Source organism: Phyllostomus hastatus, unplaced genomic scaffold (genome assembly GCF_019186645.2).
Source record: "Phyllostomus hastatus isolate PE091 unplaced genomic scaffold, TTU_PhHast_1.1 phas_contig_37, whole genome shotgun sequence".
NCBI lineage: Eukaryota > Metazoa > Chordata > Mammalia > Chiroptera > Phyllostomidae > Phyllostomus > Phyllostomus hastatus.
This window is the reverse complement of record NW_025333867.1, coordinates 2,679,821-2,695,300: the sequence shown is the minus strand read 5'-3', so window position 1 is coordinate 2,695,300 and position 15,480 is coordinate 2,679,821. Positions and strand designations below refer to the sequence as shown.

At 37.2% G+C, this 15,480-nt stretch overlaps 1 protein-coding gene across 1 annotated transcript in view; it reads left to right on the top strand.

The window, feature by feature from the left end:
- Window positions 1–15,480, top strand: part of F13A1 (coagulation factor XIII A chain) — a 187,842-nt gene that overhangs the window by 44,145 nt on the left and 128,217 nt on the right. The window contains exon 4 of the mRNA XM_045841731.1: window positions 9,735–9,986. Coding sequence (XP_045697687.1) covers window positions 9,735–9,986 — 252 coding nt within the window. The remainder of the gene's footprint in view (window positions 1–9,734; window positions 9,987–15,480) is intronic.

Below are 15,480 nucleotides of genomic sequence, written 5' to 3'. Positions count from 1 at the left end.
TAAGAAGAAAAAGAAAGAGGAAAAAAACAGAGGAAAATAGTCTTTAATAAAATGGCACTAAATATATATCTATCGATAATCACCTTAAATGTAAAGAGCTTAAATGCTTCAACCAAGAGACAAAGGATAGCTGAATGGATAAGAAAACAAGACCTATATATATGCTGCCTCCCAGAGACCCGTCTTAGATTGAAAGATACACACAGACAAAATTAAAGGAATGGAAAAACATATTTCATGCCAATGGAAAAGAAAAGAAAGCTGGGGTAGCAGTACTTAATATCTGACAAAAAAAGACTTTAAAACCAAGACTATAATAAGAGACTAAGAAGGACACTACACAGAGATAAAGGGAACAATCCAACAAGAGGATATAACCCAAGTAAATATTTATGCACTCAACATAGGAGCACCTAAATATGTGAAGCATATCTTGATAGACATAAAGAGAGAGAGTGACAGAAATACAGTCATAGTTGGGGATTTTAACACCCAATTGACTTCACTGATAGATCTTTCAGACAGAAAATCAACTGGAGACAACCTTAAATAACAACACTACATCAAATAGATGTAATTGTTATCTTCAGAGCATTTCATCCCAGAGCAGCAGAATATACATACTTTTCAAGTATACATGGAATGTTTTCTAGGATAGACCACATGTTAGAACACAAAACAACTCTCAATAAGTTTAAGAAGACTGAAATCGTATCAAGAAGCTTCTCTGACCACAATGCTATGAAACTAGAAATCAATCACAAGAAGAACGCTGAAAAACACAAAGACATGGAAGCCAAATAACATGTTATAGACAATGAATGGGTCAATAATGAGGCCAAAGAAGAAATCAAAAGATAGTTTGATATAAATGAAAATGCAGGTACAACAATCCAAAATCTGCCAGACACTGGGAAAGCAATCCTAAGAGGGAAATTCATAGCATTACAGGCCTATCTGAAAAAGAAAAAAAAAAAGGAAAAGAAAACAAACCTCAAATAAACTATCTAACTTCACACTTAAAGGAATTTGAAAAGGAACAACAAACAAAGTGAACAGCAAACAAAGTAAGCAGAAGGAAGGAAATAATAAAGATCAGAGAAGAAATAAATTAAATAGAGTCTAAAAAGTGATACAAAAGAAAAATGAATCCAAGAGCTGGTTCTTCGAAAAGATAAACAATATTGACAAACCTTTAACTAGACTCATCAAGAAAAAAAGAAGGACCCAAATAAATAAAATCAGAAATAAAAGAGGAGAGATAACTATTGACCAAAGAAATACAAAGCATTGTAAGAAAACATTATGGTCAACTTTATGTCAACAAACTGCACATACTGGACAAAATGAATAAATTCCTAGAAACATACAATTTTCCAAAATTAAATCAGGAAGAATCAGAGAATGTGAATAAATAGTTTACACCTAGTGAAATTGAAGCAGTAATAAAAAAACTACCAACAAACAAAAGCTCTGGGCCAGATGGTTTTACAGGTGAATTTCACTAAATATTCTGTGAAGAACTAACACCTCTCCTTCTCAAACTATTTCATAAAATTTGAGAGGAGGGAAGCCTTCCAAACTCATTTAATGAGGCCAGCATTATTCCAATTCCAAACCCCAAATAAAGGCACTATAAAGAAAGAAAATTATAGGCCAAATCCCTGATGAACATAGGTGCTAATATCCTCAACAAAATATTAGCAAACTGAATACAACAATGCATCAGAAAGATCATAAACTGTGATCAAGTGAGATTTATTCTGGGAATGCAAGGTTGGTACAATGTTTGCAAACCAATAAATGTGATACCCCACATAAACAAAATGAAGGATAAAAACCACATGAGCATATCTATAGATGCAGAAAAAGCATTTGATAAAATCTAGCACCCATTTATCTCAAAAACTCTCAGCAAAGTGGGATTAGAAGGAACATACCAAAACAAAATAAAAGATATATATGACAAATCCACTGCCAGCATCATACTCAATGGACAAAAATACAAGCATTCCACTTAATATCAGGAACAAGACAAGGATGTCTGCTTTAATCTCTTCTATTTGACATAGTTCTAGAAGTCATAGCCACAGCAATCAGACAAGAAGAAATAAAAGGCATCCAAATTGGAAAGGAAGAAGTAAAACTTCATTATTTGCAGATGACATGATACTGTATGTACAGAACCCAAAGATTACACCAAGACTACTAGAACTGATAAACAAATTCAGCAAAGTGTCAGGATACAAAATTAATATCCAGAAATTAGTTGCATTGTTTTAAAGATTTTATTTATTTCTAGAGAGAGGGGAAGGGAGGGAGAAAGAGAGAGAGAGAAACATCAATGTGTGGTTGCCTCTCACACCCCCCAACTGGGGACACTACCCACAACCCAGGCATGTGTTCTGACAACTGAAATGATGAACCCTTTGGTTCACAGGCTGGCACTCAATCCACTGAGCCACACCAGTCAGGGCATCAGTTGCATTTTTACATGCCAATAATGAACTAAGAGAAAGGGAAATTAAGAAAACAATCTCATTCACAATTTTTACAAAAAGAATAAAATACCCAGGAATAAACCTAACCAAAGGTGTAAAAAACCTGTACACAGAATATTATAAGACACTGAAGAAAGAAGTATAAGAAGATACAAATAAGTGGAAGCAATACTGTGTCCATGGATAGGAAGAAGTAACATGATTAAAATTCCATACTATACAAAGCAATCTATAGATTCAACACAATTCCTATCAAGATTCCAACAACATATTTCACAGAACTAGAACAAATATTTCTAAGATTAGTATGGAACCGCAAAAAGCCCCACACACTAACAGCGAGCCTGAGAAAGAACAAAGTTGGAGGAATCACGCTGCCTAATATCAAACTATACTATAAGCCTATAGTAATCAAAATAGCATGGTACTAGCATGAAAACAGACACAAAGATCAATGGAACAGAATAGAGAACCGAAAAATAAACCTACACCTTTATAGTCAATTGATATTCAACAGAAGATGCAAGCACATACAATGGGCTAAAGATAGTTTATTCAACAAATGATTTGGGAAAATTGGGCAGATACATGCAGAAAAATGAAGCTAAACCATCTCCTTATACCACACACAAGAATAAATTCAAAATGGATCAAAGACTTAAATGTTAGACCTGAAACCATGAAAGTTCTTAAAGAAAACATAGGCAGCAAAATCTTGGACATTGTTCATAGCAATATTTTATCAGATATCTCTCCCCAGGCAAGGGAAACAAAAGACAAAATAAACAAATAGGACTATATCAAACAAAAACACTTTGCACAGCAAAGGAAATCATTAACAAAATAAAAAGAAACCCACAGAAAGGGAGGACATATTTGCTGATACATCTGATAAGGGGTTAATATCCAAAATTTATAAAGAACTTACAAAACTCAACACCAAAAAAACAAACAACATAAAAGACAACAACATAAAAAAAACAACATTAAAAAATGGGCAAAGGACCTGAATAGACACTTCTCCAAAGAGGACATACAGATGGCCAATAATCTTATGAAAAGATTCTCAACATCACTAATCATCAGAGAAATGCAAGTTAAAACCACAATGAAATATCATTTCACACCTGTCAGAATGGCTACCATCAATAAATCAACAAACAACAGGTACTGGTGAGGATGTAGAGAAAAGGGAAGCCTGTTGATGGGAATCCAGACTGGTGCAGCCACTGCAGAAAGCAGTATGGAGAAAAATTTAAAAATGAATCTTCCTTTTGACCTAGTGATCCCACTTCTAGGAATATATCTGAAGGAACCCAAAACACTACTTTGAAGGAACATAAGCATCCCTATAATTCATGGAAGCATTATTTACAATCACCAAGATATGGAAACAGCCTAAGTGTCCATCGGTGGGTAAAACACCTATGGAATATTTACACAAAGGAATACAACTTGGCCATAAAAAAGAAGAAATTTTTACTCTTTGCAACACCATGGATGGACCTGGGAACACTGTGCTAAGTGAAATAAGACGGTCAGAGAAAGAGAAATACCATATGATTTCACTCATCTGCGGAATCTAATGAACAAACTGAACTAACAAGGAAAATGGGGAGAAACTCATAGATGGAAAGCAGGATGACAGCTAGTTGGGGGCAGGGGTAGAGGAGAAGAAATGGAAGTTTAAGCAAAAAGGAAAAATGACTCACAGACATAGACAACAGTGTGTTGATTGCTGGGGGAGGGGGTTTAAGGGGACTAAACAGTAATGGAAAAATACAATAAAGATCAAATTAAAAAAACAAAATGAGGATCTTTTCTGGGATATTACATTTTCTGATTCTATTTTTCTTGCTCACATTTTTTCAACACAAAATTATATAGTATGGTGGGGTACAAAACAAAACATCTACCTAGGTATTATACACTTCCAGCAAATGTGTGAATGGTGGTCACCTATGTAGGGCTATGTTTCACATCCAGAATAGGCCCAGGATAGCAGGCAGGCAGTCATGGGTGTTGATGGATGGGTGTTCAGAGTGCAGCCTGATGGTGGTTTCTTAAATGTGCCACCTCCTGGGGGTGAGAAGGGCTATTTAATGAAATGAAATACTACTCTGTCACGACTTCCTTACTCACAATTCAATCATGGAAAATTCTTCCCCAGTGCTGTCACTGAAATCATTACATTCAGAATTAAACATGCTGTAATGGAGCAGGCGACAATACCCTGAGGTACTATTGACATGTCAGGTCTCACATTAATAATCACCTTTTCCATACAGTGAATATGAAAAGGCCTGCAAATCTGGATTCTTTTTTCTCCCTTTGGATTGAATGTAATCGCCACCTGCTCCTGATTCACTTCCATATGCTGGTCTGGCGCCGCATGGCCTGACCTGTCATCAGCACTGCTTACCCTTCTCCCTTCAGTCACTGACATCTCCTAGAAACCTTCCCAGATCAAATCCCTTAGAGTCATGAGATGGTTTTGCAGGCTCCTGCCTGCCAGGTCTTCTTTCTCACCACCAGTCATTAAGCTCTCAGATTCATACTTTTTTCTTATACATCTGCCATGCACCACAGTGTATCTTCTCACTCTCCCCTTGACTCATACCCTTTGGATTGTCCCACTTTCTTCTTCTCTTGGCTTCTTTCATCTTTGTAATCCCTCCAGCTCCCTCCCCCTTACCTCTGTGGAGGCAACATGATTCAGGGGAAGGAGAATGGCCTTCACAGCACAGAGTACTTGGTCCAAGCTCTGTCTCCTCTCTGCCTCTCTACACAATGTCCTGCAGGTAACAACCTCCTGGAGCCTCAGCTTCTAATCTGTGAAAAATCCCTCAAAGGGCTGTTGTAAGGACCCCAGGAAACAAACCTTTATTCCTGTCATTTTATTTCCATCTCTATGTGAGAGGCCTTGACAACTGTTACAGCAATAAAATTGAACCTTTTAGCTATGTACAGTGAATTAAATAAAAAGTTACAACTAACTTGCTGTGTCTTCAACACCCTCTGAGACTGTGAGGAGTTTAGCTCACAAGCTTTAAGGAAACTAAATGTTGACCTAATAGTAGCACAAATGTTTGCTGTTGGTTTAATACCAATTTTTTTCTTTGAAAAGAGAAAGTAGGTAATGGTATTTTCTTTTTAGGCCTGAGTCTTAGATTCTGTGTCTATGATAAATTACCCCTTAAGTAACTGAAGTGTAAAATTCTCCAAGGCAAAGTTAGCAAAGTTTTATTGTAAGGGCCAGATACTAAACATTTTAGGCATTGCAGACTATATGGTCTCTGTCATAGCTGCTCAACTCTGCTGCTGTAGCTCAATAATACATAAATAAATGAGTTGAACTGTGTTCCAATAACACTTTATTTACACAAAGTGGCAAGCTACATTTGGTCCCTGGACAATAGATAGCCAACTTCTGCTCTGGGGCATAAATGAAAATTACAATGACACTGAGAAAATGAGAAATTATGAGTGAGGTACAGGTCTCAGGTGATTCTTCCATGATAATTCTGGAATTATTAGGGCTTTTTCAGCTAATAAAAAACACCATCGTGTGTGTGTGTGTGTGTGTGTATGTGGCAGGGCGGCTGATACAAGTTCTCCTGACAGAAATATTAGTCAGCTCAAGATTTTGGAATAAACTGACCTTTGAAAGTAAGTAGAATTGGGTTCTATAGTTTTGTTGTCTGAACCCATCCTGGCTTCCCACTTCTGGAGCAGAAAAGTCAGAAAGCCAGGGAAAATGGGGGAATAATAATAATAACTGCCACTTATTAAGGTGCCCTTCTCATCACAACTACAACCACTATTATCCCTATTTTACAGAACAAATGAAGGTTTCACAGAGAGAGGCTGAGGGCTTCACCCACACCCACACAGTAAAGGTCACAGGCAGCTCTCCCTGTAGCCATGAAAGCCCCCTGCCCTGGGACACCCACTTCATATTTAGAACCAGTAAGGTTAAAATGGTCTCTTCTTCCTTCTAATTTTCCCAGTAGCTGTTTCAAACACAAACAGTAAGTATCTCCTGAGTCAGCCCATACTGTGTGCCAGGCATGAAGTTTCTATTATATTATAATATAATAATAATTATATATTTTTAATTATTTTAAATAATTATAAACTTTATTTTTATATAATTATTATAAATAGTTATAAACTTTATTTTCTTTCCATATCCAGAACTAAACTGCAAAGAGACAAGAAAAGGAAAGCTTAGACAATTAAGAAATCTCAAAGAAGCATCAATAGTTAATTGTGGAGTCATAATTTGAATGCAGTTCTCACCAACTACAAAGTGCTTTCTATACATATAACTGCTACAGAGCTTAATGGTTAAACTCTCAAGCTCTCAGGCCAGGCTGAATTAAAATCTTAGCTCCACCACTTACTAGTGGCTCATGTTGAGCCCCACGTAGTCCCAAGAACACCACCTGGACACTGTAGCACCTTGGCAGAAAACCATTTTCAAAGCTGTATCAGATTTATGACAGTGTTCATTCTGAGTAATGATTAACTGATACCCCTAACACATAGCAAAGCACTGGGATTCTAATCTTTCTCCCTGTCTTGCACTGTGTAAATGACCCTGTATCTCAGTTTCCTAATTTGTCAAATTAGAATGAAGATCATGATTCCCCTCCCACAGTTTGTTACAAGTAATAAAGCAGTGACAGGCACATAATAAACAGCACAGGCATTGGCTTTTTCTATAGACTATAAGCTCTATGACCACAGGAGTCTGTCTCATTCACTGTTATATCCCTAGCACTTTAAATAACTCCTAGCACATTTATTGCATAAGTAAAAAATGTTCAGACAAACAAAAGTTTTAAATTAGGTCATGTCTGGGCTCAAAGACAATTCTTTTTGGTATAATGTGAATTTGATAGGTCAAATTTAATGAGTCTTTGAAATCACAATTTGTAATAATGGAAACTAGTAATTGTCTTCATTTTTTCAGTGCTTCCACCAGAAATGGATGTTAGTACAAAGGTGATGCTGAGGTTCATGACACATAGCACATGGTTTCAGATGTACCCTCCTACTTCTTCACTAGTCCCAAAGGAGCATTCTTATGTAATTCATTTCAAAGTTCCTTTCATCCTTTGGGGTGGGTGGAGGTGGAAAAGGGTATTAGGGGAATAAATGGTAATGGAAAAAATACAGTAAAAAATAAACTATTTAAAAATTATTAAAAATAATAAAATCCCTTTCATCCATTTTTCTTCAAAAATCATAAGTCTGTCATTATTACATAGATTTTATCTCTGAAAGTTCACTTTTACCAAACTTGTATTTAATACCATGTATTTTAAATCCAAGCCAGTATTTAGTGACAACAGCTACTGCAATAAATGAATTATGGTCCTATTTAGCTAGCAAGATTGATTGCCTTTGATGTCTACACTTCAGCAGTGATGGGGGCTGTAGAGGGCAACAATGCCTCCAGAGAAAAGGGCAACCTCACTCCCAGCTGATCATGCACAAAAAGGAGTGTACTTGGGAAATACTGGGATGAGGGTGCATTTGGAACAAATAGCTTTTTAAAGTGGAATTTCATGCAGGCTTCTCAGAAGCTGAGCCCCATGTAGTCCCAAGAACATCTAGACACTGTTGTACCTTGGCAGGAAGCCATTTTTAAAGCTTTATCAGATTTATAACATTCATTCTGAGTATTGAGTAACTGATACCCTTAACACATAGCAAAGCCCTGGGGTTCTAATCTTTCTCTCTATCTTTCACTGTGCAAATTATTTTCATTAAGATTAAGCCTCTCACAACAGTAACTTATGAAACCACTTCCTCAGAATGCTCTATCTCCAACTAAATACCTACCAAAGAATATTGTAAAGACATCAGTAATTGCAGATGCTAAAACAAAACATCATTTTATTTGTTTTATGTAGTATCCTCTGTGTTTTATATAAAACAATTGAAGTGACTAAGTTTTGCTCTTGAAGTTTCTTCTATTTACAAGCAGAATAATGTGCAGACTTAGTGTGATATGTATCTTTCTTCAAGTGAAGAAGAATTACATATTGAATGTATTTTGGAAATGTGTGTAATGGAAAGATTTGCTTCACTTTAAGTTATTAATGCTTTTGATTATTTTATAAACCAAACTGTAGACTAAACTGTCAGTAAAGGAGTTAAAGAATGCTGTGAGGTTGGCTTTCTATATACAGTGAAGACTTTGATTTTTCAGGAACCCATTGGTAAACCATAGTTATGAGGTTAACATATGAAGTAAGAATTTGGTCCAAAATGGCAGTAATAAAGAGAAATAAGATCTACCCTGAAACAGCTTATGTATAGAGAATGATGAGCCTGGAAAAATGGTAGCACATAATGATGTTTTAATCTGCCATTGAACTAACAGCTAAATATTTGTTATGCATAAGAAATGATATACAAAGCATTCTTACTCGTGAAGAAAAAGAGAAGTGAAGAGGGATTTGTAAAGGCCAAGTAATTTGCCAGAGATTGTAAGGCCAGGGAAATAGAAAAGCCAAAATTCAAACTTAGATACTTTTACCTCTAAAGCCTGAATTCTTGCCTATGACATATGCTTAAATCATTAATATTAGCAATAAACACATTTTTGTTGAGTATGAAAATTGTTACATATGACAACCTATAAATATAATCCTATTATAGATAACATAACAAATAATAAAATTATATTCAGAATAATTAAAAATCACCTTATGTCCTTAAAAAAGCAATTCTAACTTTTTTTGCCATTTTTTAATTTTAATTGTCGTTCAAGTACAGTTTTCTGCCTTTTACTCCCATCCCAGCCCACCCCCCCAATGCTCCCCACCTCCCTCCCATTTCCACCCCCCCTTGTTTTTGTCTATGTGAAGGCAGAATTTCAGGAAATGATAACTTCACCATACACCATAAACTTCACTTTTGCTTTTGCATTCCAGATTAGTATTTCTATGTTTTATTTGAATTCACTGTTTAACCAACCAATAAAAATTCCTATAAATATTGTTATGTGTTTTTAGCTAGACATGACAAATCCAAGCCTCAAAAAGGATAAGAAAATGGACTATCATCATGTAGCTAGTTGGTAGCAGAAATGAAATTCAACCGAATTCTTATGACTTCAGGTCTAATAAATTATTTTCCACCTTCAGCTATAAGATGACAGAGTAGAAACAAAACTGGTTTGTGAAATCTACTCCAAATTGTACTGTCTTCTCATAGGGCGCTACCCTCAAAAGAACAAAGGAACCTACATCCCAGTTCCTGTCGTTTCGGAGCTGCAAAGTGGCAAGTGGGGTGCCAAAGTCATCATGAGAGAGAACAGGTCTGTCCGGTTGTCCATCCAGTCTTCTCCAGAGTGCATTGTGGGGAAATTCCGCATGTACATTGCTGTCTGGACCCCCTATGGAATAATCCGCACCAGCCGGGACACAGAAACAGACACATACATTCTCTTCAATCCTTGGTGTGAAGGTAAAGTGCAGGCGTTTATTTTTCTCATAAAAAATAGCTCATGTATTTACAATGCTTCTCTTTTTTAGAGTCATAGCAGAATTATTCTAGAAGACATGTGCCTTTTCTACACACGCTTTTCCCCAAGATTAAAAGAAAAAGATGAAAAACCTGTCCTTAATATATATGAGGATAAAACCTGTATGTATGTATGTATGTGTGTATATGTGTACATATATCATTAATGCCTTTATACATTTATTCCAGGAGACGATTAAAGATTGCCTAAAATGGCACAATTAGTTAACTGTCAAATCATATGTTGATGGCATCACTCTGTGTTTGAGATTGCTCTGTGAACAAAATAGGTTTATTAAACTTGACTTTCAAAAGTATTAAGATGCATAATGTGGCTTCAGAAAAATAGAATAAAGTTGCATTTTTGTCCATAGCAGAACTAAATTCTCTGCATCTCTAATTCAAGAACAGAAAGCCTTAATGTCCAAAGAATCCCATAAGTTTGTTTATATGCATAGTGGATGTAAAGTTCATAGACTATAACTCTGGATGTGCAAGCATGTAACTCTATTTATTTATTTTTATTTCTTGACAGAATTTTTAAATTGTTGTTTAAGTAGTTTTCTCCCTTTTCCCCCCATTCCAGCCCACCCCCAGTCCTCTCCACCTTCCTTCCATTTCCACCCCCCTTGTTTTTGTCCTTGTGTCCTTTATACTTGTTCCTGCAAACCCTTACCCTTTTCCCTTGAAATTCCCTCTCCTCTCCCCTCTGATCACTGTCAGCCTGTTCTCAATTTCAGTGTCTGGTTATATTTTCCTTATTTGTTTATTTTGTAGATTAGGTTCCTGTCTTTTTTGACAGGATATTTGTCTTTTACCACCTGGCTTATTTCACTTAACATAATGCTTTCCAGTTCCATCCATGCTGTTGCAAAGGGTGGGAGCTCCTTCTTTCTGCTGCATAGAATTCCATTGTGTAAATGTACCACAGTTTTTTGATCCACTCATTTACTGATGGGCACCTAGGTTGCTTCCAGCACTTGGCTATTGTAAACCGTGCTGCTATGAACATTGGGGTGCATAGGTTCTTTTGTATTAGTATTTCAGGGTTCCTAGGATATACTCTTAGCAGTGGAATTCCTGGGTCAAAAGGCAGATCCATTTTTAGTTTTCTGAGAAAATTCCATACTGTTTTCCACAGTGGTTGTACCAGTCTGCAATCCCACCAACAGTGCACTAAGGGTTCCCTTTTCTCCACAATCTCTCCAACACTTGTTTGTTGCTTTGTTTATGGTCATTCTGACTGGTCTGAAGTGGTATCTCATTGTGGTTCTAATTTGCATCTCTCTGATAGCTAGTGGTACTGAGCATCTTTTCATGTGTCTCTGGATCCTCTGTATGTCCTCCTTGGAGAAGTGTCTATTCAAGTCCTTTGGCCATTTTTTTAATTGGATTGCTTATTTTCTTAGAGTGGAGTCATGTGAGTTCTTTATATATTTTGTAAATTAAACTTGTATCTGAGGTATCATTGTCAAATAACGTTTTCCCATATGGTTGGTTCTCTTTTTATTTTAATACTGCTTTCTTTAGCCATGCAGAAGCTTTTAATATAACACAAATTAATTTCTGTTGCTATTTTGAGTCACTGCAGAAGCTTAATTTAGTTACATTTAAATAAACTCAGTCAAGTCCAAGCATTTCTCTATCAACCCAATTTAAAAACTCAGTCACACACAATACTTTCTACCCTTCTCTCTGCCTCTGCTTCCATACTGGCATGGGGCTGATTTTAGTTCCAGAAGCAGCAGCGCTGATGGGCAAGGGTCCACTTTTAGATCTGAGAAATAAGTAATGAAATGTGTAAAAGCTGACATAAGGCAGGGGACATCATATTACTCCACATGTATTATTCTCTAAAATCTTCCAAAATGAGCCAATAGTATTGCTAATTTTGAATGGCCCTTGTTTGTGAGAGCTGCATTTGAATCAGGGTTGATCTGGATGTAGATAATAAGTGAACAATGGTTTCTATGCATATATAACACTAATCTGTATCCTACTGATTTTTTCTTTGAATTATCTATTCCAGTAGTGTTGGCAGATGGCACTGAGCTAATTCTATACTCCCCACTCACCACCCCTATTATCTTGTGCCCAGTAATCTTATCTATGTGACAGATATTCACAGTTGATGATAGCATGTTAACTGAGCTACATGCAGTTCAAAGGTACACTCCTGTTTACAGTAATCTTGTCAACCAGATAGAAGGCATTCTACTGCTGAGTGAATGGGATGTTATTTACAGGGATGGAAAAGACTGAGAGGAGTAAAGTTAGCATAGAGTCAAACTAAGATTTTGAAAATGTTAAATTAGAGATAACTTTAGATATGAAGCAGAAATGACAGGTAACTATCCTGATCTGTGAGTATGGTCATAAAACTTAGAGATCATATTTGGGAATTATCTGCACATAGGGAAAAATATAGATAAAGAAGGAAAGAAGATATAGTATCAAACCCTAAATAGCACCAATATTTAAGATTCTGATACAAAAGGTATCAGCAAGGGAGACAGAGATGGAGGAGTACATGGGAAGTGACCTACTACAAGAAAATTTAATTTTAAAAATCCATACTTATAAAATAAATAAATCATAACTTTGTTATGGACTTTCTTTGTATTGCAAAAAGAAAATCACGATATTTTCTTTCACAAAATCACTAAGATATTTAAATAATGATATGATTTACCCAAACTTTGGTTGATTTGCAGTTTTCTGGATGACATCATCTGTGTAAAATGAGATACATGTCTACACACATTTCAACCTATGTGGCCACTCTTCTCAAGGTAGAAAGAGTTAGTCTTATAGTCTGGCATATTAACTTTACAGGAGTACTATTCAGGAGGTGGATAGTCTAATAACCTTAGGCTACCTGTTAGGAACCGCTCTGCCTGGTTTCAGAAACTATAACCCCTCATGGTTAAGATTGAGTAAAAAGACCTTGGGACCATAAGCCACTAAGGAGACAAAGCTTATCTTCCTGGTAGGGGTGTCACTTCTGCCCTCTTTCACTTCAGGTATATCCATGGTGAGCAGCTTCTGGTTACCTCTGTTTAGAAAGAGTCACCTAGGTGGCCCCAGCATTAGATGCTGTATTTCACAAAAGGAACAGAGGGACCCCCTAGGTATTACCAATTAGATGAAGTTGATAATAAACCAAAGAGGTCAGTTTGAAAGCTGTTGTGCAGGACAAAAGTGATGATGGACTAGACTACAGTGGTGGCACTATAGAAGAGGAGAAAATGGATCAGAGGTCTACTTTGGATTTAGGACAGCAAGTGCACAGGGATTAGCATAGGAGGTGAAGAAGAAGGTGGAGTCAAGAATTATTCTATGTATCTGGTTTAACCAACTGGGTTGCCATTTTCAGAGCTGGGAAGACCAAGGGAAAGTGGAGGGGAAGATCTAGGAATGAAACTAAGAGTTACATCTAGAAATGTGAATTTGGTAACATCTGTGAGACATTCAAGTGAAAATGTCAAGTAAGCTTTCTGCATAAGGAAATCCAGAGATCAAAGGAGATGGCTGAGCTAGAGATATAAACATGGGCACCACCAAGCTGGTGGAGATGTTTAAAGAAAGAACAAAAATGGACTTAGTGCCATCAACAATAACAGTGTAGGGACTTCTGGCCAAGATGGAGGCATAGGTAGACACACTGTGCCTCCTCGCACAACCAAAATAAGGACAACAACAATTTAGAGATAAAAAACAACCAGTACTGACAGAAAACTGAACTATATGGAAGTCCAACAACCAAGGAATTAAAGTAGACACATTCATCCAGACCAGTAGGAGGGGCAGAGCCAGACAGCTGGCGGGGAGAAGGGGGTCACAGCAAAGCAGTAGCTGGAGGATTCCAGGTGTGCAAAGCACCAGTGGGAGGGCCAGTGAGGTGGCAGATTTTGGAGGGGCATGGCGCATAAGGTGTCTGGCAGACCAGATGACCCCACATTTGTGCACAGATAAACCAGAGGGAACTCAGAAGCAAGAAAGACCGTGGAACCCAGGGTTCCAGTGCAGGGAAATAAAGCCTCAAAACACCAATTGAAAACACCTGTGGGGGTTGAGGTGCTGGAAGAAACTTCCAACCTCATAAGAGAATTCATTGGAGAGACCCACAGGGTCCTAGAATGTACACAAACCCACCCACCTGGGAATCAACATCAGAAGGGCCCAATTTGCTTGGCAGAAGCTGAGGAAGTGACTGAAATCCAGCAGAGAGCAAAGCAAGTGCCATTGTTCCCTCTCAGACCCCTGCCCCACATAGAGCATCACAACCCAGCAATATGTGTTGCCCCACCTGGGTGAACACCTAAGGCTCTACCCCTTACTATGTTGTAACAGGCACGTAGAGACAAAAAAAAAATGGTCCAAATGAAAGAACAGATCAAAGCTCCAGAAAAAATACAACTAAGCAACAAAGAGATAGCCAACCTATCAGATGCACAGTTCAAAACACTCAATCAGGATGCTCATAGAATAGGTTGAATTTGGTCACAAATTAGATGAAAAAATGAAGGCAATCCTAAGAGAAATAAAGGAAAATGTACAGGGAACCAACAGTGACAGGGAGGCAACTGGGACTCAAATCAATGGCTTTGACCAGAAGGAAGAAATAAGCATTCAACCAGAACAGAATGAAGAAACAAGAATTCAAAAAAATGAGGAGAGGTTTAGGAACCTCCAGGACATCTTGAAACATTCCAACATCTGAATTATATGGGTACCAGAAGGAAAAGAGGAAGAGCAATAAGTGGAAAAGTTATTTGAACAAGTAATAAAGAACTTCCCTAATCTGGCAAAGGAAATAGACTTCCAGGAAGTCCAGGAAGCTCAGAGAGTCCCAAAGAAGTTGGACCCAAGGAGGAACACACCAAGGTACATCATAATTACATTACCCAAAATTAAAATGAAGGAGAGAATCCTAGAAGCAGCAAGAGAAAAGGAGGCAGTTACTACAAAGGAATTCCCATCAGACTGTCAGCTGATTTCTCAAAAGAGACCTTGCAGGCAAGAAGGGGCTAGAAAGAAGTATTCCAAGTCATAAAAGGCAAGGACCTACATCCAAGATTGCTCTATCCAGCAAAGCTTTCATTTAGCGTGGAAGGGCAGATAAAGTGCTTCTCAGATAAGGTCAAGTTAAAGGAATTCATCATCACCAAGCCCTTATTATATGAAATATTAAAGGGACTTTACTAAGAAAAAGAAGATAAAAAAACATGTATAGTAAAATAACAGCAAACTCACAATAATTAACAACCACACCTAAAACAAAAACAAAAACAAAGCAAATAACTAGAACAGGAACAGAACCACAGAAATGGAGAACACATGGAGGGTTATCAACAGGGGAGTGGAAGGGGGAGAGAGGGGGAAAAAGTACAGGGAATAAATAGCATAGAAGGTAGGTAGAAAATAGACAGGGGGA